This window comes from Lissotriton helveticus, chromosome 5_1 (genome assembly GCF_964261635.1).
Source record: "Lissotriton helveticus chromosome 5_1, aLisHel1.1, whole genome shotgun sequence".
Classification (NCBI taxonomy): domain Eukaryota; kingdom Metazoa; phylum Chordata; class Amphibia; order Caudata; family Salamandridae; genus Lissotriton; species Lissotriton helveticus.
In genome coordinates, this window is record NC_136065.1 from 1,312,814,405 (window position 1) to 1,312,831,868 (window position 17,464).

Here is a 17,464-nt window from a genome sequence, read left to right on the forward strand (position 1 = left end):
GCGAACCAGAGCGCTGCCCGGTCCGCTGTTACAGATATATATCTTTTTTTAAACGTTAATTTCTCAAAATCCACTGGAGCACATATATTGAGACCTACAAAAGGCACATCGGGCTACCAGTCCCTACAATTTTGCCAAGTTTCGTGCAAATCCATTCAGCCGTTCGGGCTAAAAGTGAGGCCAACCGCCCTATGGAAATTAACATGGGAAAAACGCGTTTTGGGACCCCCCTTTTTTCTCGGCCCCCCCTTGACGAACCCCCCCCAAATTTTCAAGGGCTGCTCAGAAACAAAATGTGCCATTTTCCTGAAAATTTCAGCCAATTCCGTCCACAAACGCCAAAGTTATTAGACATAGAATTTTCAAAAAACCCATAGAGAAAAAATCCTAACTATATATACCTACTGGCGACCGCCAGTAGGTAATATATATATATATATATATATATATATATATATATATATATATATATATACCCTTCTGTAGGTAGCCAATAGGTAGGCTAGGAACTAGTTTTCATAGGAAAAGTTTGCTTTGTTTTGCTAATAAGTTAAGCCCCGTTTGATGAATCTTCACAAAGCTTTCAAAACTAGTACTCACCTGGGATCAAATTTGAAAGAGAGGTAGCCCTTGTTTCAGAAACAGCCCTTGTTGTGATTTGGTGTAAATCTGTTCAGTAGGTTTAGAGATATTAAAAGAAAAGCAAATTTGAAATATCTAGGGACATGGACGCTCTGCGAAACCAACCAATCTCTTACAGAGATCTGATTGGCTGTTAACACTCCAACCAAGATGTGTTGGCAGTAATTTTGGGACTGGAACCCAGTCAATTCCCGCCCCCAAAAGTTTTTTTTAAAAGAGAAGGTGGCATGGTAGGAATAACCTGAGCCCCTAGGCCTAGCGCTGGGTGCCCCCGGAGACACCCACAAGGCCCAAAAAGCATTTTATTTTTAAATGTTTGCAGCAAAAATCAAAAAAGAATAACTAATTCATACTATCATTTTTTTAAAGTTAAGTCTCCTGCGCTAGTTTGTATTAGAGCCTCTGGGTGGGCCAGGTCCCGGGGCTTATTTGTATGTATAATATGTGGAGAGGGTGCACACAGCCCCACTCCCCATGGTCATTCTTGGCACCAGGGCTGCCACCTCCCTGAGGCAGGCTGATTGTTTTTTTCCACTGGAGGGGGCTGCAGGGACCATCACCTCCCAGGGCTTTATTAATAAATAGGAGGGGAGCCGTGTGGACCCTCCTCCACTGCCCTTAAAGACCCTGGAGTCCACCACCTCCAAGGCCACAAATACAATTTAAGTGGGAGAGGCACCTCCCCAGGGAAGGCTATATAAGAACAAAGGAAGGGGAGCATAGGGCCCCAGTGCTGGAGCCTATATTGTCCCTGGGGACTGTCACCTTCCTGGGACAATTCCATATGTCCCTGGGTGCCCACCTCCAGGACACAGCTGTTTTTCTCTTGCTTGGCAGGAACTTTGACAGCTCCTGCCGAGTGAGAGCAAACAATAAGGCCACTCCCAGTGGGTGGGAGCAGGAAACTGCACAAGCTCGCTAGGAGTGAACTTTTCATCTTTTTTCCTACCTGCTGACAAGCGGGCAGGAAAAAGGATGAAACAATCACACCCACATGCAGGTAGCAACATTGTTTGCTGCTCCCTATATATGGAACCAATGCTGGCTCCCGCTTGAGGTGGTGAGCTGGCAGGGACCATGGCGGTCATTGTCCCCAACAGTGCACACTGGGTGCCCTGTGTGGTCTCCAGGGTATCCAGCACAAAGACGCCGGGCACTTGGCCAAAATTTATTGTTATGTCCTGGTGAGAGCAGAGTCCATGTTTCTCCCTTTACATTACTATGAGTATGCAAATGTACAAATCATCTGATGGCTCTGCCTGTTTGGCCCCACCCTGTACACCTTAATACTATGCACAGGTCTTCCCGCCTTTTACCAGGATGATGGACAGCCTACCAAAAGGCCCCCTGCACGTTTCCTGATGATTTTAGTGATGCCTTGATGATGCCAAAGAATATGAGGACATCTCTACCAAACAAAGAAGCACTTACTTCATATAGTTAAGATGAAGGACCCTTGTTTGCTGGAGATTTCCCTCTTTGTAGTCTTGCTGTCTTCTCCATAGGAGTATTCATGTTATCACAGATTTCTGGATGCTGAGGAGCAATCACATTGCCATAATGAACATAAGGTCACTGGAGACTTTTCCTCATGGTCCATTACGCAGCTGTAGTGTAGAATATGTACTACACATTTACCCAACAAGGTAGCACTTACTAATTATCCAGTAGAAAGAACTCCAGTTGGGTAGATATTTTGTACAAAACTGTAGACTCTTGTTGTATAAAGCAGCTGGTGAGGTTCTGTTCTAACCCAGTCACTCACGCAGCTTCTGACATATCCACACAGAAACTCACACACCAGTTCAGCTACTCTCACATATACTCACAGAGCCACACAGCAACTGACACATGTGCCGCGCAACAGCATAACCATACAGTCACTTAGACACCCATAAAACCAGTCACACAACCACTCGCAGATCCAAACAGCCACTCACATACCCACTCAGACACCGACATATCCAATCACAAACAGGCTCATAAAGCTACTTATACACCCACTCACACATCTACAAAACTACTCGCACATCCATTCACATACCTATACAGACACTCACTCACCTATGTATAGAGCCACTCACACAGCCATACACAGACCCATGCAGCCAGTCACACATCCACACATCTACTCACGCACTGACTCACAGGCCCATACAGCCCCTCACACACCACTCACAGACCCATATAGACACTCACACACCTACACATCTATTCACGTACCCACTCACAGACCCATACAGCCATTCGCACACCACCCACAGACCCATACAGCCACTCACACACCACTCACCATAAATCCACTTACACACCCTCAAAACTACTCACACATCTATTCATACACCCAGACAATCACACCTACTCACAGACCGATACAACCCCTCACACACCCAGTCACTGACCCATACAGCTACTTATAGACCCTCTTGCAGACCCAGGCAGCCACTCACATACCAATTCATGAATCCACTCACACACCCTCAAAACTACTTGTACATCTACTCATATACCCATACAGACACTCACACACCTACATATAGACCAATATAACCCCTCACACCCCAAGTCACTAGCCCATACAGCTACTGAAACACCCATTCACAGACCTATACAGCCGTTCACACACCACTCACCAACTCAGGAATCCACTCACACAACCTCAAAACAACTCACACATCTACTCATACACCCATACAGACACTCACACACCCACTCACAGACCGACACAATGACTCATAAATCCAGTCACTGACCCATACAGCTACTCACATACCCTCTTACACATCCACACACCTACTCACACACTCATAAAGCCACTCACTCATCCACTTACAGATCCATACAGTCACTCACAAAGCCACTAACATACTCATACAGCCAATCATACACCCAGGCTAATACCCACATTGCCACTCATGTACTGACTCACAGACCCATACAGCCACTCACACACCCACTCACTGGCTCACAAATCTAATCACACACCCTCAAAACTACTCACATATCCATACATATACCCATACAGACACTCACACACCCACTCCCAGATCGATACAGCCCCTCACACTCCCAGTCACTGATCTATACAGCTACTCCCACACCTACTCATAGACCCATACAGCCACTCACATCCACTCACAGCTGGATACAGCCACTCATACATCCACTCACATACCCATACAATCACTCACACACCCACTTGGACACCCACCTAACCACTCACACATTCACTCAAACACTCATACAGCCACTCATACACCCAGTTCCACACCTGTAAATCTACTCAGACACCACTCCCACACTCCTACAGCCATTCACTCACCCACTTACAGATCTATACAACCACTCACACAGACACTAACATACCCATATAGCTAATTATACACCCAGGTAAACACCCACACAGCTACACATGCACTGACTCACAGACCCATACAGCCACACACATACACCCACTCACTGACCCACAAATCTAATCACACACCCTCAAAACTACTCACAAATCTATTCATACTCATACAGCCACTCACACACCCTCTCCCAGATCGATACAGCCACTCACATACCCATTCATGGATCTATTCAGCTACTTCCACTCACAGACCAATACAGCCACTCACAGCCGCATACAGCAACTTGCATATCCACTCACACACACATACAGCCACTCACACACCCACTCAGACACCCACATAACAAGTGGTTGTATTGATTTACAGATCCATACACACTCACTCACATACCTACAAAACTACTCACAGACCTACTCCCACACCCATACAACCATTCAATCACCCACATACAGATCCATGCAGCCACTCGCACAGCCACTCACATACCCATACAGCTAATCACACACCCACTCACACATCCACACAGCTACTCACACACCCAGTCACTGACTCACACACCCACTCACACACCCTCAAAACTACTCACACATGCTCTCATACATCCATAGAGACACTGACATACCCACTCACAGAGTAATACAGCCACTCACACACCCAGTCACTGACTCATACAGCCACTCACACACCCACTCACAGCCCCATACAGCCACTCACACATTCACTCACACACCCATACAGCCACTCACTCAAACACCCACTCACACATCCACAATACCACTCACATACCCACTCACAGAACAATACAGCCACTCGCACTCCCATTCACCAACCTATACGGCCACTCTCATGAACTCTCAAAGTTTACAGTTTGGAAATAACATTAAAAACAAAGAACTTCACTGAAAAAAGATTACAGGACGTTTATAGTTAGGCTCAGAATTCCCTTGTACAAAACCATGGAAATTTAGCAGTTATAGTTACCTGAGCTAACTATAACTTATACCCCTGAAATGCACTGCTTATGACCTCATATATTACATAACTCATGACATAGTCAGTGACATCACTGATGGCATTACTGATGACATCTCAAATGACATCACTGATGACATCATTTACAGAACCATACACACACTCACTCACACACCCATACACCCACTCAGACACCCATAAAAGTACTAATATACCAATTTAGAGACCCATGCCCATACTCACACACCCATACAACTATTGATACACACAATCATACAGCCACTTACACACCTACTCACAGACAAATACATACACTAACACACAGTCAAAGACCCAGAAACCACTCATCCAGCCACTCACTCACCCACAAAACCACTCACACACTCTACAACCACTTACTAACACATTCAAACACCCCTACAGCCACTCATACACTCACTCACATGTATGCAGCCATTCATACACCCACTCATACACTGATACAGCCACTCACTCCCCAATGACACACCCATATAGCTACTTACACAGCTTCTCACAAGCTCAGAAAACTAGTCACACACCCATAGAGCCACTTACACATCAATTGGGAAGCCTATAGTCACTCACACACCTACTAGCATATCCATAAAGTAACACACACCCACTCGAACTCTTACAGCCACTCAGATGATATATATTAGAAATAATATCACAAATTATTACTTCAGAAGAAGAGCAATTTAATACATGCAGTACCTTAGTGTATATATTTAGGTCTCTTATCCTTTTTTTTTTACAAAACAATAACACTCACTGGATGAAGTCATAATTGGTGTCATATGAGATGTCATCAGTGATGTCATCATTGATGTCACCTACCATGTTATCAGTGATGTAATATGTGATGACGCCTGGTGCACAACAGCCTGTTCTAGGGAGCACTCAAAGGAGGAATTGGCCACTGTCCTCCAGCTACTAAATAGTAGTGGGCACACACACCTCAGGACATCTCTGAACATGTGAATGCTGTTAAGAGGACAATTCAAAAAAGCTCTACAGAAGGTGCAGCTAACGCTGGGCTGTCAGCCTCGCTTTTGTTGTGTAAAAATGAAACATTACTCCATGATTGGCATTAGCACAATGGTTACCATGTTGTGCTCGCACTCTGTTCACACAGATTAAATGGCAAATCCGCTATTAAGCCTTTGATACAAATGTTGCATAGAATACGTCCCGGTACAATCAACCTTGCACAGCTGCACTTAAAACGTCTGGCTACCAGTGTACTGTGTTTGGAAGATGCTACCACAGGCACAGATTTGTGGAAGGAACTGCAAATCCAATAATGTAATATTTCAGTTTGACTCTTTTAAGTGTTGCAGAGTTACACACAATAAAGAGATGTACATATAGGAACTCAATGTTATCTGACTTCAAATATGCATGTTACTCTGTTCTTTATTTCACTTTGGGATTCAAAACTATTAAAATGTTAATTAAAATACGTTGTAAATGTTTCACCTAGCTCTGACCAAAATTCCACACATTTTACTTTTTTGTTTCACGGATAATTATTGTGTCTTTGTATCTTGAAAATTATTCCAGCAAATTCATTCAAACATTTTTATTTTTCCATGAAAGATGGATATACAGTCACCTCCTGGAACAATAATTGGGTGTGTTGTGCAGAACTGGAAACCATGTGGACATAAATACACTATTCTCGATGAGGCAGGAGAGAAGATCATGATAATCAGTAGGTTAAGCTCAGGGGCCGCCATTTTTGAGGTACATTTCTATGTATTGCTTTCCCTTGAATGCAGAATTACTAAACAGTATATTAAAAATACATGCTCTGGTGGGAGTTGCTGGAGTATCCACGTGGTGGACATCAAATACCTACTCCTGACCATAGTTCCTCATCCCTCTTTGCCCTGTTGTTTGATTGCCATGCCAGTCACTGGTGCTACTAATCCAAGGAGAGAACACGACAATGGGCCCTTGGATTATCCTTCTATTAGGAGGAGGCTAGCTGGGGCAAGAGAAGATCATCGCCTTCATCCCCCCTAAAGAGCTTGTTTGCAGACACCACTCTCTCTTGTTCAGATAGTTTATTTTGAGATGCGAGGCATAGAAATTAAACAAAACAAAAATGTCTATTGTGGGCCTCCAATACTTGGGCCAACGGAGCATCAGATAAAGCAGGGGCAGCGTTTTGAGTTCATCAATGTGCCTATACTTGCATCACCTTTACTTTTTCATACGATTAATTCCCAATTTTTACTTTGTCCTACACTTTCTTCACCCACCTATTCATAACATTGAAATTGCCTTTACTTATTCTCCTTTACTTCATCCAACCTTCACTTTGTTTCCTCACTTTAACTTATCAGTGATGCAAGCTCACACACTGAACACCAACAGTATGTCTCACTTATTGAGTTATATGCAAAAAATAAAACTAATGACATTCTAATGGCTAAAATTACATGGTAAAGAGAATACCAAAAACACCCCTCACAGGTTAATACATAGACAAAAGGAAGTGAAGACCCAGCTGAGTTACTCTGCACATATCTAGTACACTTTACATTTGTCTCTTTGCTGAGATCAGCACATTATCTACATAGCTGAAACAAGTGTGTTATTGGCACAATGAACTATCATCTATGCTTCTTTTACATTTCTCAAATGAGGATTAAAATCTGAAATTCTGGTATTAATTCCTAAAGACCACTGCGGATTACACTTAGCTACAGCGGTCTCTTTTTCCAAACGGGTGTTGGTTCATCAGTTCCTCTTTCGCTTGTTACTTATACAGTGTAACCTGGAAGAGAACCAGAACTCAGACATGGCATGTAGGCTTGTACCTAGTTGCTGAAACTCTCTCCATAGTTGGTGAACTATTGAAACAGAGTAATCTCTTAACTATCTTTGGGAGTGAGCTTCACACATATTTGAGACAAATCACTGCTTTTATTTTTCGAAATATGTTGATCTGTTCAAACATTTTTCTTTACATTTCTGATACCTTGCTTTTTAATAACATATAGCAGAGAGGGAGAGGAAATTGTAGCCACATCATCCTCCCTAGAAATATAACAATAACAACAGGGTATAGACTGGCTGGTATTTCAATATACAAGGGGGCAACTTCTCCTCCTCTCTGTTACCGCATAAAATAATAATTTTTATTGAAGCTGGACCTTTTTTGTGGCATTCTTCTTCATTGAGAACATCCACACTCAAGCTAAAAGCTTGCTTGAGTGTGCGTGTGCTTAAACACCTTTGGTAGCTTGAAATTTATATATTTATATATATATATATTTGCCAGATTAAAACTGAAAACTAAACTTACTGGATCGGTGTGGCTCGTTCTTCGCCTATGGACTGAAGTGAAGTATCTTGTTGGATATATATATATATATATCCATCAAACTCCTTCTTGCGAGAGAGCAGAGGCCACAACAAGGGGAACATCTTGGAAGCACTTTATTGATGTTTGACGGCGAATGCATTTTGGCATATGTGTAGCCTTCCTCAGCGCCTAAGTGTCCAGGAGGTATGCAGCAAGCTCCCGGTAAGTCCTGCCTCCTTTATCTTGCTGGTACAAGCCCGCTCCGCCCCCTGATAGTCCGATCATCTGTGTTAGTTCACGTTGGTTGTGGTGAACTACAGGACCCAGAATCCTTTGTTTGGGGATTCCGGTAGAAGGTGCGGGAGGGTGAAATTAACGCCAAGTGGTTGTGCGGGGGTGCAGGGAGTGATGTGTGCAATTTAAAAACATATTTTCCTGCTTGTAAGTCTCAACTGAAGCGCCTCCTCGGGTCTCCTCGACCGCTCCAGCCCCAAAGACCAGGTTTCTTTACAGCGGGGGCAGCAGTGATAGTGCACACCGCCCAGCATGAGGTTTATAACCTCACTACCGCCTTCCATCCTCCTGATATCCGCGGCAGGCCCAGACCAACCAGTACCTTGGCTAGCAAACGAAACTGCCACAGCAGAGCCAGTGACGTCCGGGCCAACTTGAGGAGCGGGGGCCTCTGTTTCCCGTCTCTGGCTGACGCGACATTGTATCCAGCAAACTCCTTCTTGCGAGAGAGCAGAGGCCACAACACGGGGAACATCTTGGAAGCACTTTACTGATGTTTGACGGCGAATGCATTTCGGCATATGTGTAGCCTTCCTCAGCGCCTAAGTGTCCAGGAGGTATGCAGCAAGCTCTTGGTAAGTCCTGTCTCCTTTATCTTGCTGGTACAAGCCCGCTCCGCCCCCTGATAGTCCGATCACCTGTGCTAGTTCACGTTGGTTGTGGTGAACTACAGGATCCAGAATCCTTTGTTTGGGGATTCCGGTAGAAGGTGCGGGGGTGAAATTAACGTCAAGTGGTTGTGCGGGGGTGCGGGGAGTGATGCATGCAATTTAAAACCATATTTTCCTGCTTGTAAGTCTCAACTGAAGCGCCTCCTCGGGTCCCCTCGACCGCTCCAGCCCCAAAGACCGGGGCCCAGATGTAGGTAATAGCAATTTACCGAATGGTAAATACCGAATTTTACCGATTCGGTATTTACAATTCGGTAATTGCTATGTAGGTAAATTAATCGATAAAAATACCGAATCGGTATGATTCGGTATTTAAAGATTCTGTAATTACAGAATCGGTATTTGTCATTAATTCCTATGGGCCTTGAAGCCCATAGAATTCAATGGCAGATACCGATTCGGTAATTACCGAATCGGTAAAAATACCGAATTCACAAGGGGACAGGGTGTCACTTTGACACCCTGTTGCACCCCTGTTTCGGGCTTGTGTGCCATGTGACACACAGACATGCCCTTAGGGCATGTCTGTGTGCCACATGGCACAGGTGTACATGCACAGATGTGCATGTACACTGTAATTCGTTATTTACCATGGAATTGTATTCCATGGTAAATAACGATTCGGTAAGGGCCTGTGGCACTGATTACAGTGCCACCTACATATTGATTTACAGATTCGGTATATTTACCGATTCGGTATTTTACTGATTCTGTAAATTTACCGAATCGGTAAATATACTGATTCTGTAAATAATATGCCCCCTACATCTCAATTCCCAATTAACGGTCGGTAACGGCCGAAATCGGCCGTTACCGACCGGTATTCGCCGTCCTACATCTGGCCCCAGGTTTCTTTACAGCAGGGGCAGCAGTGACAGTGCACACCGCCCAGCATGAGGTTAATAACCTCACTACCGCCTTCCATCCTCCTGATATCCGCGGCGGGCCCAGACCAACCAGTACCTTGGTTAGTAAACAAAACTGCCACAGCAGAGCCAGTGACATCCGGGCCAACTTGAGGAGCGGGGGCCTCTGTTTCGCTTGCTTGAGTGTGCGTGTGCTTAAACACCTTTGGTAGCTTGAGATTTATATATCTTATTTATATATTTATATATATATATATATATATATTTGCCCGATTAAAACTGAAAACTAAACTTACTGGATCGGTGTGGCTCGTTCTTCGCCTATGGACTGAAGTGAAGTATCTTGTTGGTACACGAACGTTGTACTTAGAGGAAGCATATGCACAATTAAACGATGTTTCCTGTTACAAACGTTGTGATCTTTCCGAGATTAAACTTGCACATAACAATCTCAACAGCCTGTTGCTGGGGTGGAAAAGTACCGGCCTCCTAAGCTTAGACGAATTTAAGTTTTTGAAAAAAGATTTTTCAGTGATGCCGGTGCTATATTTAATCCCAAAAGTGCACAAAGATGCTGACAAACCCCCGGGAAGACCCATTATTTCCGCCAGGGATGGTCTCCTGGAGAATATCACTAAGTATATTGACTTTTTTTTACAAGACTTTGTTTCCGCCTTACCTTCGTTTGTGCAGGATTCAAGTGACTTGTTGAGAAAACTTGAGACTGTGGTATGGAAGCCTGATTATTGGTTGATCACGCTTGATGTATCATCTTTATACACCAGCATAAGACACCTTTGATGGATTAAGAGCTGTACAATGTTTTTTGAGTAATAGATCTGTGCAATTTGTGGAACACAACAAAATGTTGATTGCTATGATTTCATTCTGTTTGAATAACAACTATTTTTCATTTAACAATCAATTCTTTCAGCAGATTAGGGGTGTTGCCATGGGGGCCTGCTTTTCTCCCAGTTATGCCTGTTTGCTCATGGGCTACTGGGAGAGGCAGGTCCTCATGGGCATACACGCTCTGATCATGGCTGAATCTGTGCCCCATTGGTATCGTTACATTGACGATATTTTTTTGATATGGCGGGGCACCAAACAGAGGGCAATCGACTTTATTGCACAACTCAATAACAATGTATATAACTTGGAGTTCACCCACAACATGAGCCAAACGTGTATTGATTTCTTGGATGTCAAAATTGAAGTTTCTGACAACAAATTACATACTACTTTGTTTCGAAAGCCTACTTCGGGCAACACGTTGCTCCATGCCAAGAGTAACCATCCGGCACATTTAATACGCAGAATTCCCTACGGGGAAATGCTGCGCATTCGACGCATTTGCAGCACAGAAGATCAGTGCACATTGGTGCAACGAGAAAGCAAGGCCCGTTTCCTAGCTAGGGGTTATTCTCCGAGTCTAATAGATTCAGCTATCAGCAAAGTTAATGCCATGTCCAGAGAGAAAGCTTTGCAACCCAGGAAACCATCTAACATAGAACCAGACAGCGCCAACCAACCGGTGAGACTGGTATTAACTTTCAACCGCCAATTTCAGGCTTCTTGGAAAATTGTCACCAAAAACTGGAATCTGATTAGTTCCGATCCAGTGATTGGTCACCTCATGCCAGGGAGACCTGACATTTCCTATAGAAAATCTTATTCACTTGGTGAAGCGTTAGTCAAATCCAGTCCTGAGGTTGTTACATCTATACCTTGGTACAAAGCAATCAATGGTTTTAAAAGATGCTCGGTTTGCAAAGCTTGCAAACATGGTGTCAATGTGGCCAAGTACCTAACACCGTTTTCGGATGTTCCACGCTTGATTACCAAGCAATTGACATGTAAAACCGAGTATACAGTGTATGTGCTGGAGTGTCCCTGTGCCCTGCGATATGTCGGTAGTACGCAGTTGCAGGTGCACAAGAGGATACTCCAGCACATTAGGGCCATCAACACTGAGGATCCCACCTATCCGGTGGCTCGGCATTTCAAGGAACATCACGACAAACAAAGTCACTTACTCAAATACTTCGCGATTGACTCAGTCTCACCACTTCACAGAGGTGGAAATCGTGAAGCTATTTTGAGAGCTCTTGAAACACAATACATCCTGGATCTCGATACCAAGACACCGCTTGGCTTAAATACTAGTGTTGATTTTTACACCCACTTGTAATTTCCAGTTAGTTCCATCTAGTACGCTCTTCATTAGTTAAAAATAACATTCTGACATTTGGTTCACAAGTATTATCAGAACTTTGAGATTGCTTGCCTTAAAATAAACTGAAATAGAACTGCCTTTGTAGGTTTCCCCTACTAGTAAATGATTTATGATCATCAATCCAACACACTCCCATCATCCATCTAGGGAGGGAATGTTTTTAAATAATTTCTTAGTAATTATTTTTTGTCATCACTGCTCACAACACTTTTTATTTGTTTTGCTTGCATTTGACTCATTTACACTTATGTAATTGTGATTACTATCTTTAAATGTATGCCACAAGTGATCTGGACGACACATTGACTGAACAAGATATGTGATATTAACCCACTTGGGTAATATTAGTGCTATATTCATTATGAATACGGGTGTGTAGATATTGTATGGTGAGATATTGGGATAATTGAACACTGTGTCTACCCTTTAATTTATGCCATATTATTATGTAGAGGGAAATAACCACAAATTTAAGTTTTTTTTTTCTATTTTCTCCCTGTTTGCACACACCCCCTATTGCATTTATTGGATGTCACAATGTCTGTATACGGTGGTTGGAATCTTTCTTTTGAAAATCCATGTCTACTTGTTGTACATATGTGACAATTATTTTTTACAAAAAAACGCTTTAACATTGTAAAACATTAGTGACATATCTGTCGAATAGTTTGAATATGTCTTCCATTTTCATTACCAGGCACTTGTGTTGAACCAATCATGTGTCTCTGCAAGCATGCACTAGCACTTTAAATCAGTCTGTCCCATCCCTAGCATCATGTGACCAAGGCCTCTGAGTAGGCCGAAATGTTATGCGGGTGGCAATGCATCGAATTTGAATAAAAAACATATTTTTCACCTTATGGCTGGGTCAGCTTTCGTTTATTCAGGATCGGTGGTGCCCTGAGACATTGGGGAGTTCCGGTTCGTTTTGGACGAGTGCACTTCCATATATATATATATATGTGTATATATATATATATATATATATGTGTATATATATATATATATATATATATATATATATATATATATATATATATATATATATATATATATACATATATATATACATATATATATATCCACACAGCCATCGACACGAAGAAGAAGGCGACAACCTCAGAGGAGATCATGTTCAGAGCAGCTTTAATTAACAGCAACGCACAGTCCGGTCGCATTTGCCTTCCTCAGCGCCCTTCACCCAACAGAATGTCCTGGTAAGTGCTTCCTGCTGTCCTTAGATGAAATAAAGGGCTCCGCTCCTCCCCTATATATATATATATATATATATATATATATATCGGTAATCTTCCTCCCAACAAGAACGAAGCAGGATCCAGAGGGGAACAGGTAAGGCAGACTTTATTATTTAGACAGCAGCTTCGGTGGCGGCAGATGCATTTCGGCAAGGACTGCCTTCTTCAGTGCCCAACACCTGATGCAAGTCTTTGTGATCTTCGTAAGCTCCAGCTGCCTCTAGATAACGGGCGTAGGTCTGCCCCTCCCCCACAGTCAATGCTGCGCACCTGTTAAAGTTCATGGGTAAATCCCGGACGTCAACTCCCAGTATGCCACATGTTCAGAGCGTCCTGGGTTGGTGTAATGGGGAAAATGTGGAGAGGAATGTCCACTGCGGCACCTGTGAGCAGGGTGCGATGATGGCAACAGCCGTTCTCCAGACAACAAGTCAGTTCTCCGGTCCCCTCGTACCGCCGCAGCCCATGTATCAGCGAGTCCGTGTAGCAGGGACAAAAATGCGGGGAGCATAGTGCCCCAACAGAGGTGAAATGCCTCAACTGCTGGGGGCCCCCTGAAGCAGAGGCGGGTTCTGGATATTCCATCCCTGGAACGTGTAGAATGCCGTGAAGCGATGCCAGCATAAATCCAGACCCAAAGCGCGGCGGGGGTTCCTTAAATGTGCATCTGGCAAGCACATATTATGTATCCGTAATCTTCCTCCCAACAAGAACGAAGCAGGACCCAGAGGGGAACAGGTAAGGCAGACTTTATTATTTATACAGCAGCGCCAGCTCCTTCTTTCCGTTGGTGCAGCACCAGAATGGCGCTGACACGGACCTGCTCTCAAGCAGTGGGGCTTCACTCAACGGCTGGGCAACAGCCGGTTCAAATCCACACAAGCAGGTTAGCCCCAAGGAGTACAACCACAGGAAGGTGCATGGTTCACGATGTTTAATGAAAAACTTGTAAGCAGGCAGCCGACAAATGATATGCATCAATAGTTCTTATGCCAAACGCGTTTCAGGAGTCCCATTTTTCCCTTCATCAAAAGGAAAGAAGGAGCTGGCGCTTGTGCAGGACGAGTGCCAGCGGATGTTCACTTGGACTTCTGTAAAGCAGAGCAGGCATACCGGCAAGTGAGTGCACGAACCCACATGGGTAAAACTTGTTTTTAATTGCATGAGTGATACGAGCATACCAACAGGGGATTACCTTAGCGCACTACATTCACCAGAAGGCTTTGGGAAGGCCACGCCCACTAAGGCAGGTGATTTGAAAATAAAAGGCGCGCAAGAAACATTGCTCTTATCTGCCATGATCTGCCACTGATGAAGGGAAAAATCAAATTTCAGTAGCATTTCAGTAGGATTTTGGTGTACCAGAGATCTATATTTTATGAACTTAAATATCTCTGAATCTAATGAACAGTTATGACAAATCACAAAAAGCATGCTTTCTAGACCAACATTTTGCTTTCTGTCAAATTTGGTGTAATTCCGTTCAGCGGTTCGGGCTGTAGTCGTGTTCAAAAAAGGAAAAATCCCCATAGACATAAGATTCGGAAAACGCGATTTGGGACCCTCATTTTTCTCAGGCCCTGCTTGATGGATCACCCCGAAACCTTCAACACAGCAGCTGATCTGGCTATTGTTCCTTATAAGAAATTAGAGTATTAATTGAGAGGGGTGAGAACCCACCTGAAATAATAATCACAATCCTTGTCTGGGTTAACCACTAAAGTGACTTAATTAAGCCTGTGCTCCACCCTTTGACAGCTGAGGCACTGAGTTGACAGGCTTAACTTTAAACACAATGTGTAAAGTATTTATGCAATGCTCAAACAGTAACAAAACAGTAATACATGGAAAAATAGCACAATTAAAATCCCAAACCAATTTATGAAAAAAATTGAATATTTAAAAAATATCACCAAAAAGCAGAAAGTGCAAACCTTGAGTATCTGGTTGTAGTAGACCAGGTCAAAGTCAAAAGTTAAGGCCAAGAGAGAAAGATCATCACTCGGATACAGGGACCAGGCTTGTCCTGGTACCTTTATACTTACATGGTGGAGGACAAACAGTGGATGGAAGAGGATAGATATGGCCCTGAAGACACATATGAGTAATTATTTCTAAATAATTATCTGAGAGGAAATCAAGGAGGAATTGACATATCAGTCAGTTGCTGAATTTTGTCTGAGTGACCTTGTTCTTGTGGGCTAGTGCTCCTTTCCTTACTAGAAGTTCACTCGGCCTCTTCCTGCTACCTCAACTTACTTCAAATGTAGTTTGCCCATTCACATTGTCACTAACATTGGAATGTTTGCCCAGTATGCTTGTTTCCTTGTTTTTCATAAACCTGGTATAAAAAAGGGAGTGCTGGTGACTCTCAAAAGGCAATATTCAGCAGATGAAGGTAGTTCAAAGGTAGCCTGCCTTGTTACATTGTCGCTCACATTGGAATATTTGTACAGCACGCATGTTCCCTTGTTCTTCATCAACCATGTATATAAGAGAGGAAGAGTGACTCTCACAATGCAATTTTCAGCAGATGAATGGCCTTACACTGTGCATCTCTCCTACACTTACCAATTCAGGTTGAAAGTCTTTTTAGCCCATGGTGGCTTTCATATCTGATGGAGCTGAGAATTGTGCACTTACGTGTTTTCAAAGGGAACGGATTCAGCCACCATCACAGGTTTCCCATTGCCCCAGGCCTCACCCATCCCTTTGCAGCTGCATTGTTGAGTTTTCACTATGGCACAGTAGGCTAACTTTCTTCTCAGATATCCTCTATCTGTACAGCAGAAGGCCATTCCCCAATAAAAAGAAAATGTGATGGATGGATATTCTTGAATTAATCTGTACTATTGGTAATTTCGCTGGGCACATTTATTACCATTGAGTTTTAGCTTTTCTGTGCCATTACAGCAGACAGGACACATTTAAATTTGCCTTGGTTCTGCTCCAGTAGGAACAATCCAACATCAGCCTAGCTCGGTCTCATCAATGCAATTCATTCGTAGTTCCTATCGCAAGGAAGAGCAAGCTCATTCCCTGCCCTTCCCTCACCCTGTTATGGTGACTTACTTAGACAATAAAAAATATTTAGAAAGGATTAACTAAAAATGGTCTACACGCACTTTTCTTGCTGGGTTGCATGCCTATGATTTTTGCTCAAATTTGCCACTGTTCAAGGGATAATAGCAATGCAAATCAGACTTGCTCTTGCTCCATTTGGAAAACTTCAACAGTAACTGCTAGGTCACAAATGCCTCTGATGAAGGAACATGAGCAAACCCTGCCTGATTTCCCTTCTGCTCCTCTTCTGTTAGTCTTTGCTTTCTCTGAGCTATAAGAGATGTAGCAACACCAGCTGACAAACAAAGCATTCTCCATTTTGTGTCACAACTACAATTGAGGTTACTTTTGTGACTCTTTATCAATTACCCCTTTCATATGGCAATGATCCTCACAGAGTGTTGTTTTCACGGGATATCAGGGCTATTATTTTCCTTTATACATTTTTGCCTTCCTGATGTTATGCGCTGAATATACAGGGTCACAAATGAGGCAGTAGTTTTTTACCTTGCAGCAGAGTGGGGGTATGCTAAATTTATTGCCATACTGGTTGAAGAAAATATATTTCTCCACTAGCCGCTTGCTCTGTCCCAGTCACCTCTAATCTTTTCAATCCCTACTAAGCTTTGCATACAGTACATGCAGGATAAAGTAAACTGCACACCTACACAGTAGTCTTGAGGGTCTCAGTAGTATCTAAGCCTTTCATAGACCTGTTTATTCTAAGAGATATCCCACAGATGAACATTCATACTTCCATCCCCTGGTTGCAAT

At 43.2% G+C, this 17,464-nt stretch overlaps 1 protein-coding gene across 2 annotated transcripts in view; it reads left to right on the forward strand.

Moving 5' to 3' along the window:
* The window catches only part of LOC144753596 (phospholipid scramblase 2-like), a 239,134-nt gene that overhangs the window by 102,517 nt on the left and 119,153 nt on the right, over nt 1-17,464 (forward strand). Inside the window, exon 4 of one of the 2 annotated variants that reach the window (XM_078641239.1) lies at nt 6,588-6,734. The exons of the other annotated variant lie outside the window; for it this stretch is intronic. Within the exon in view, the coding sequence (XP_078497365.1) occupies nt 6,588-6,734 (147 nt within the window). The remainder of the gene's footprint in view (nt 1-6,587; nt 6,735-17,464) is intronic. 2 annotated transcript variants of the gene reach the window in all.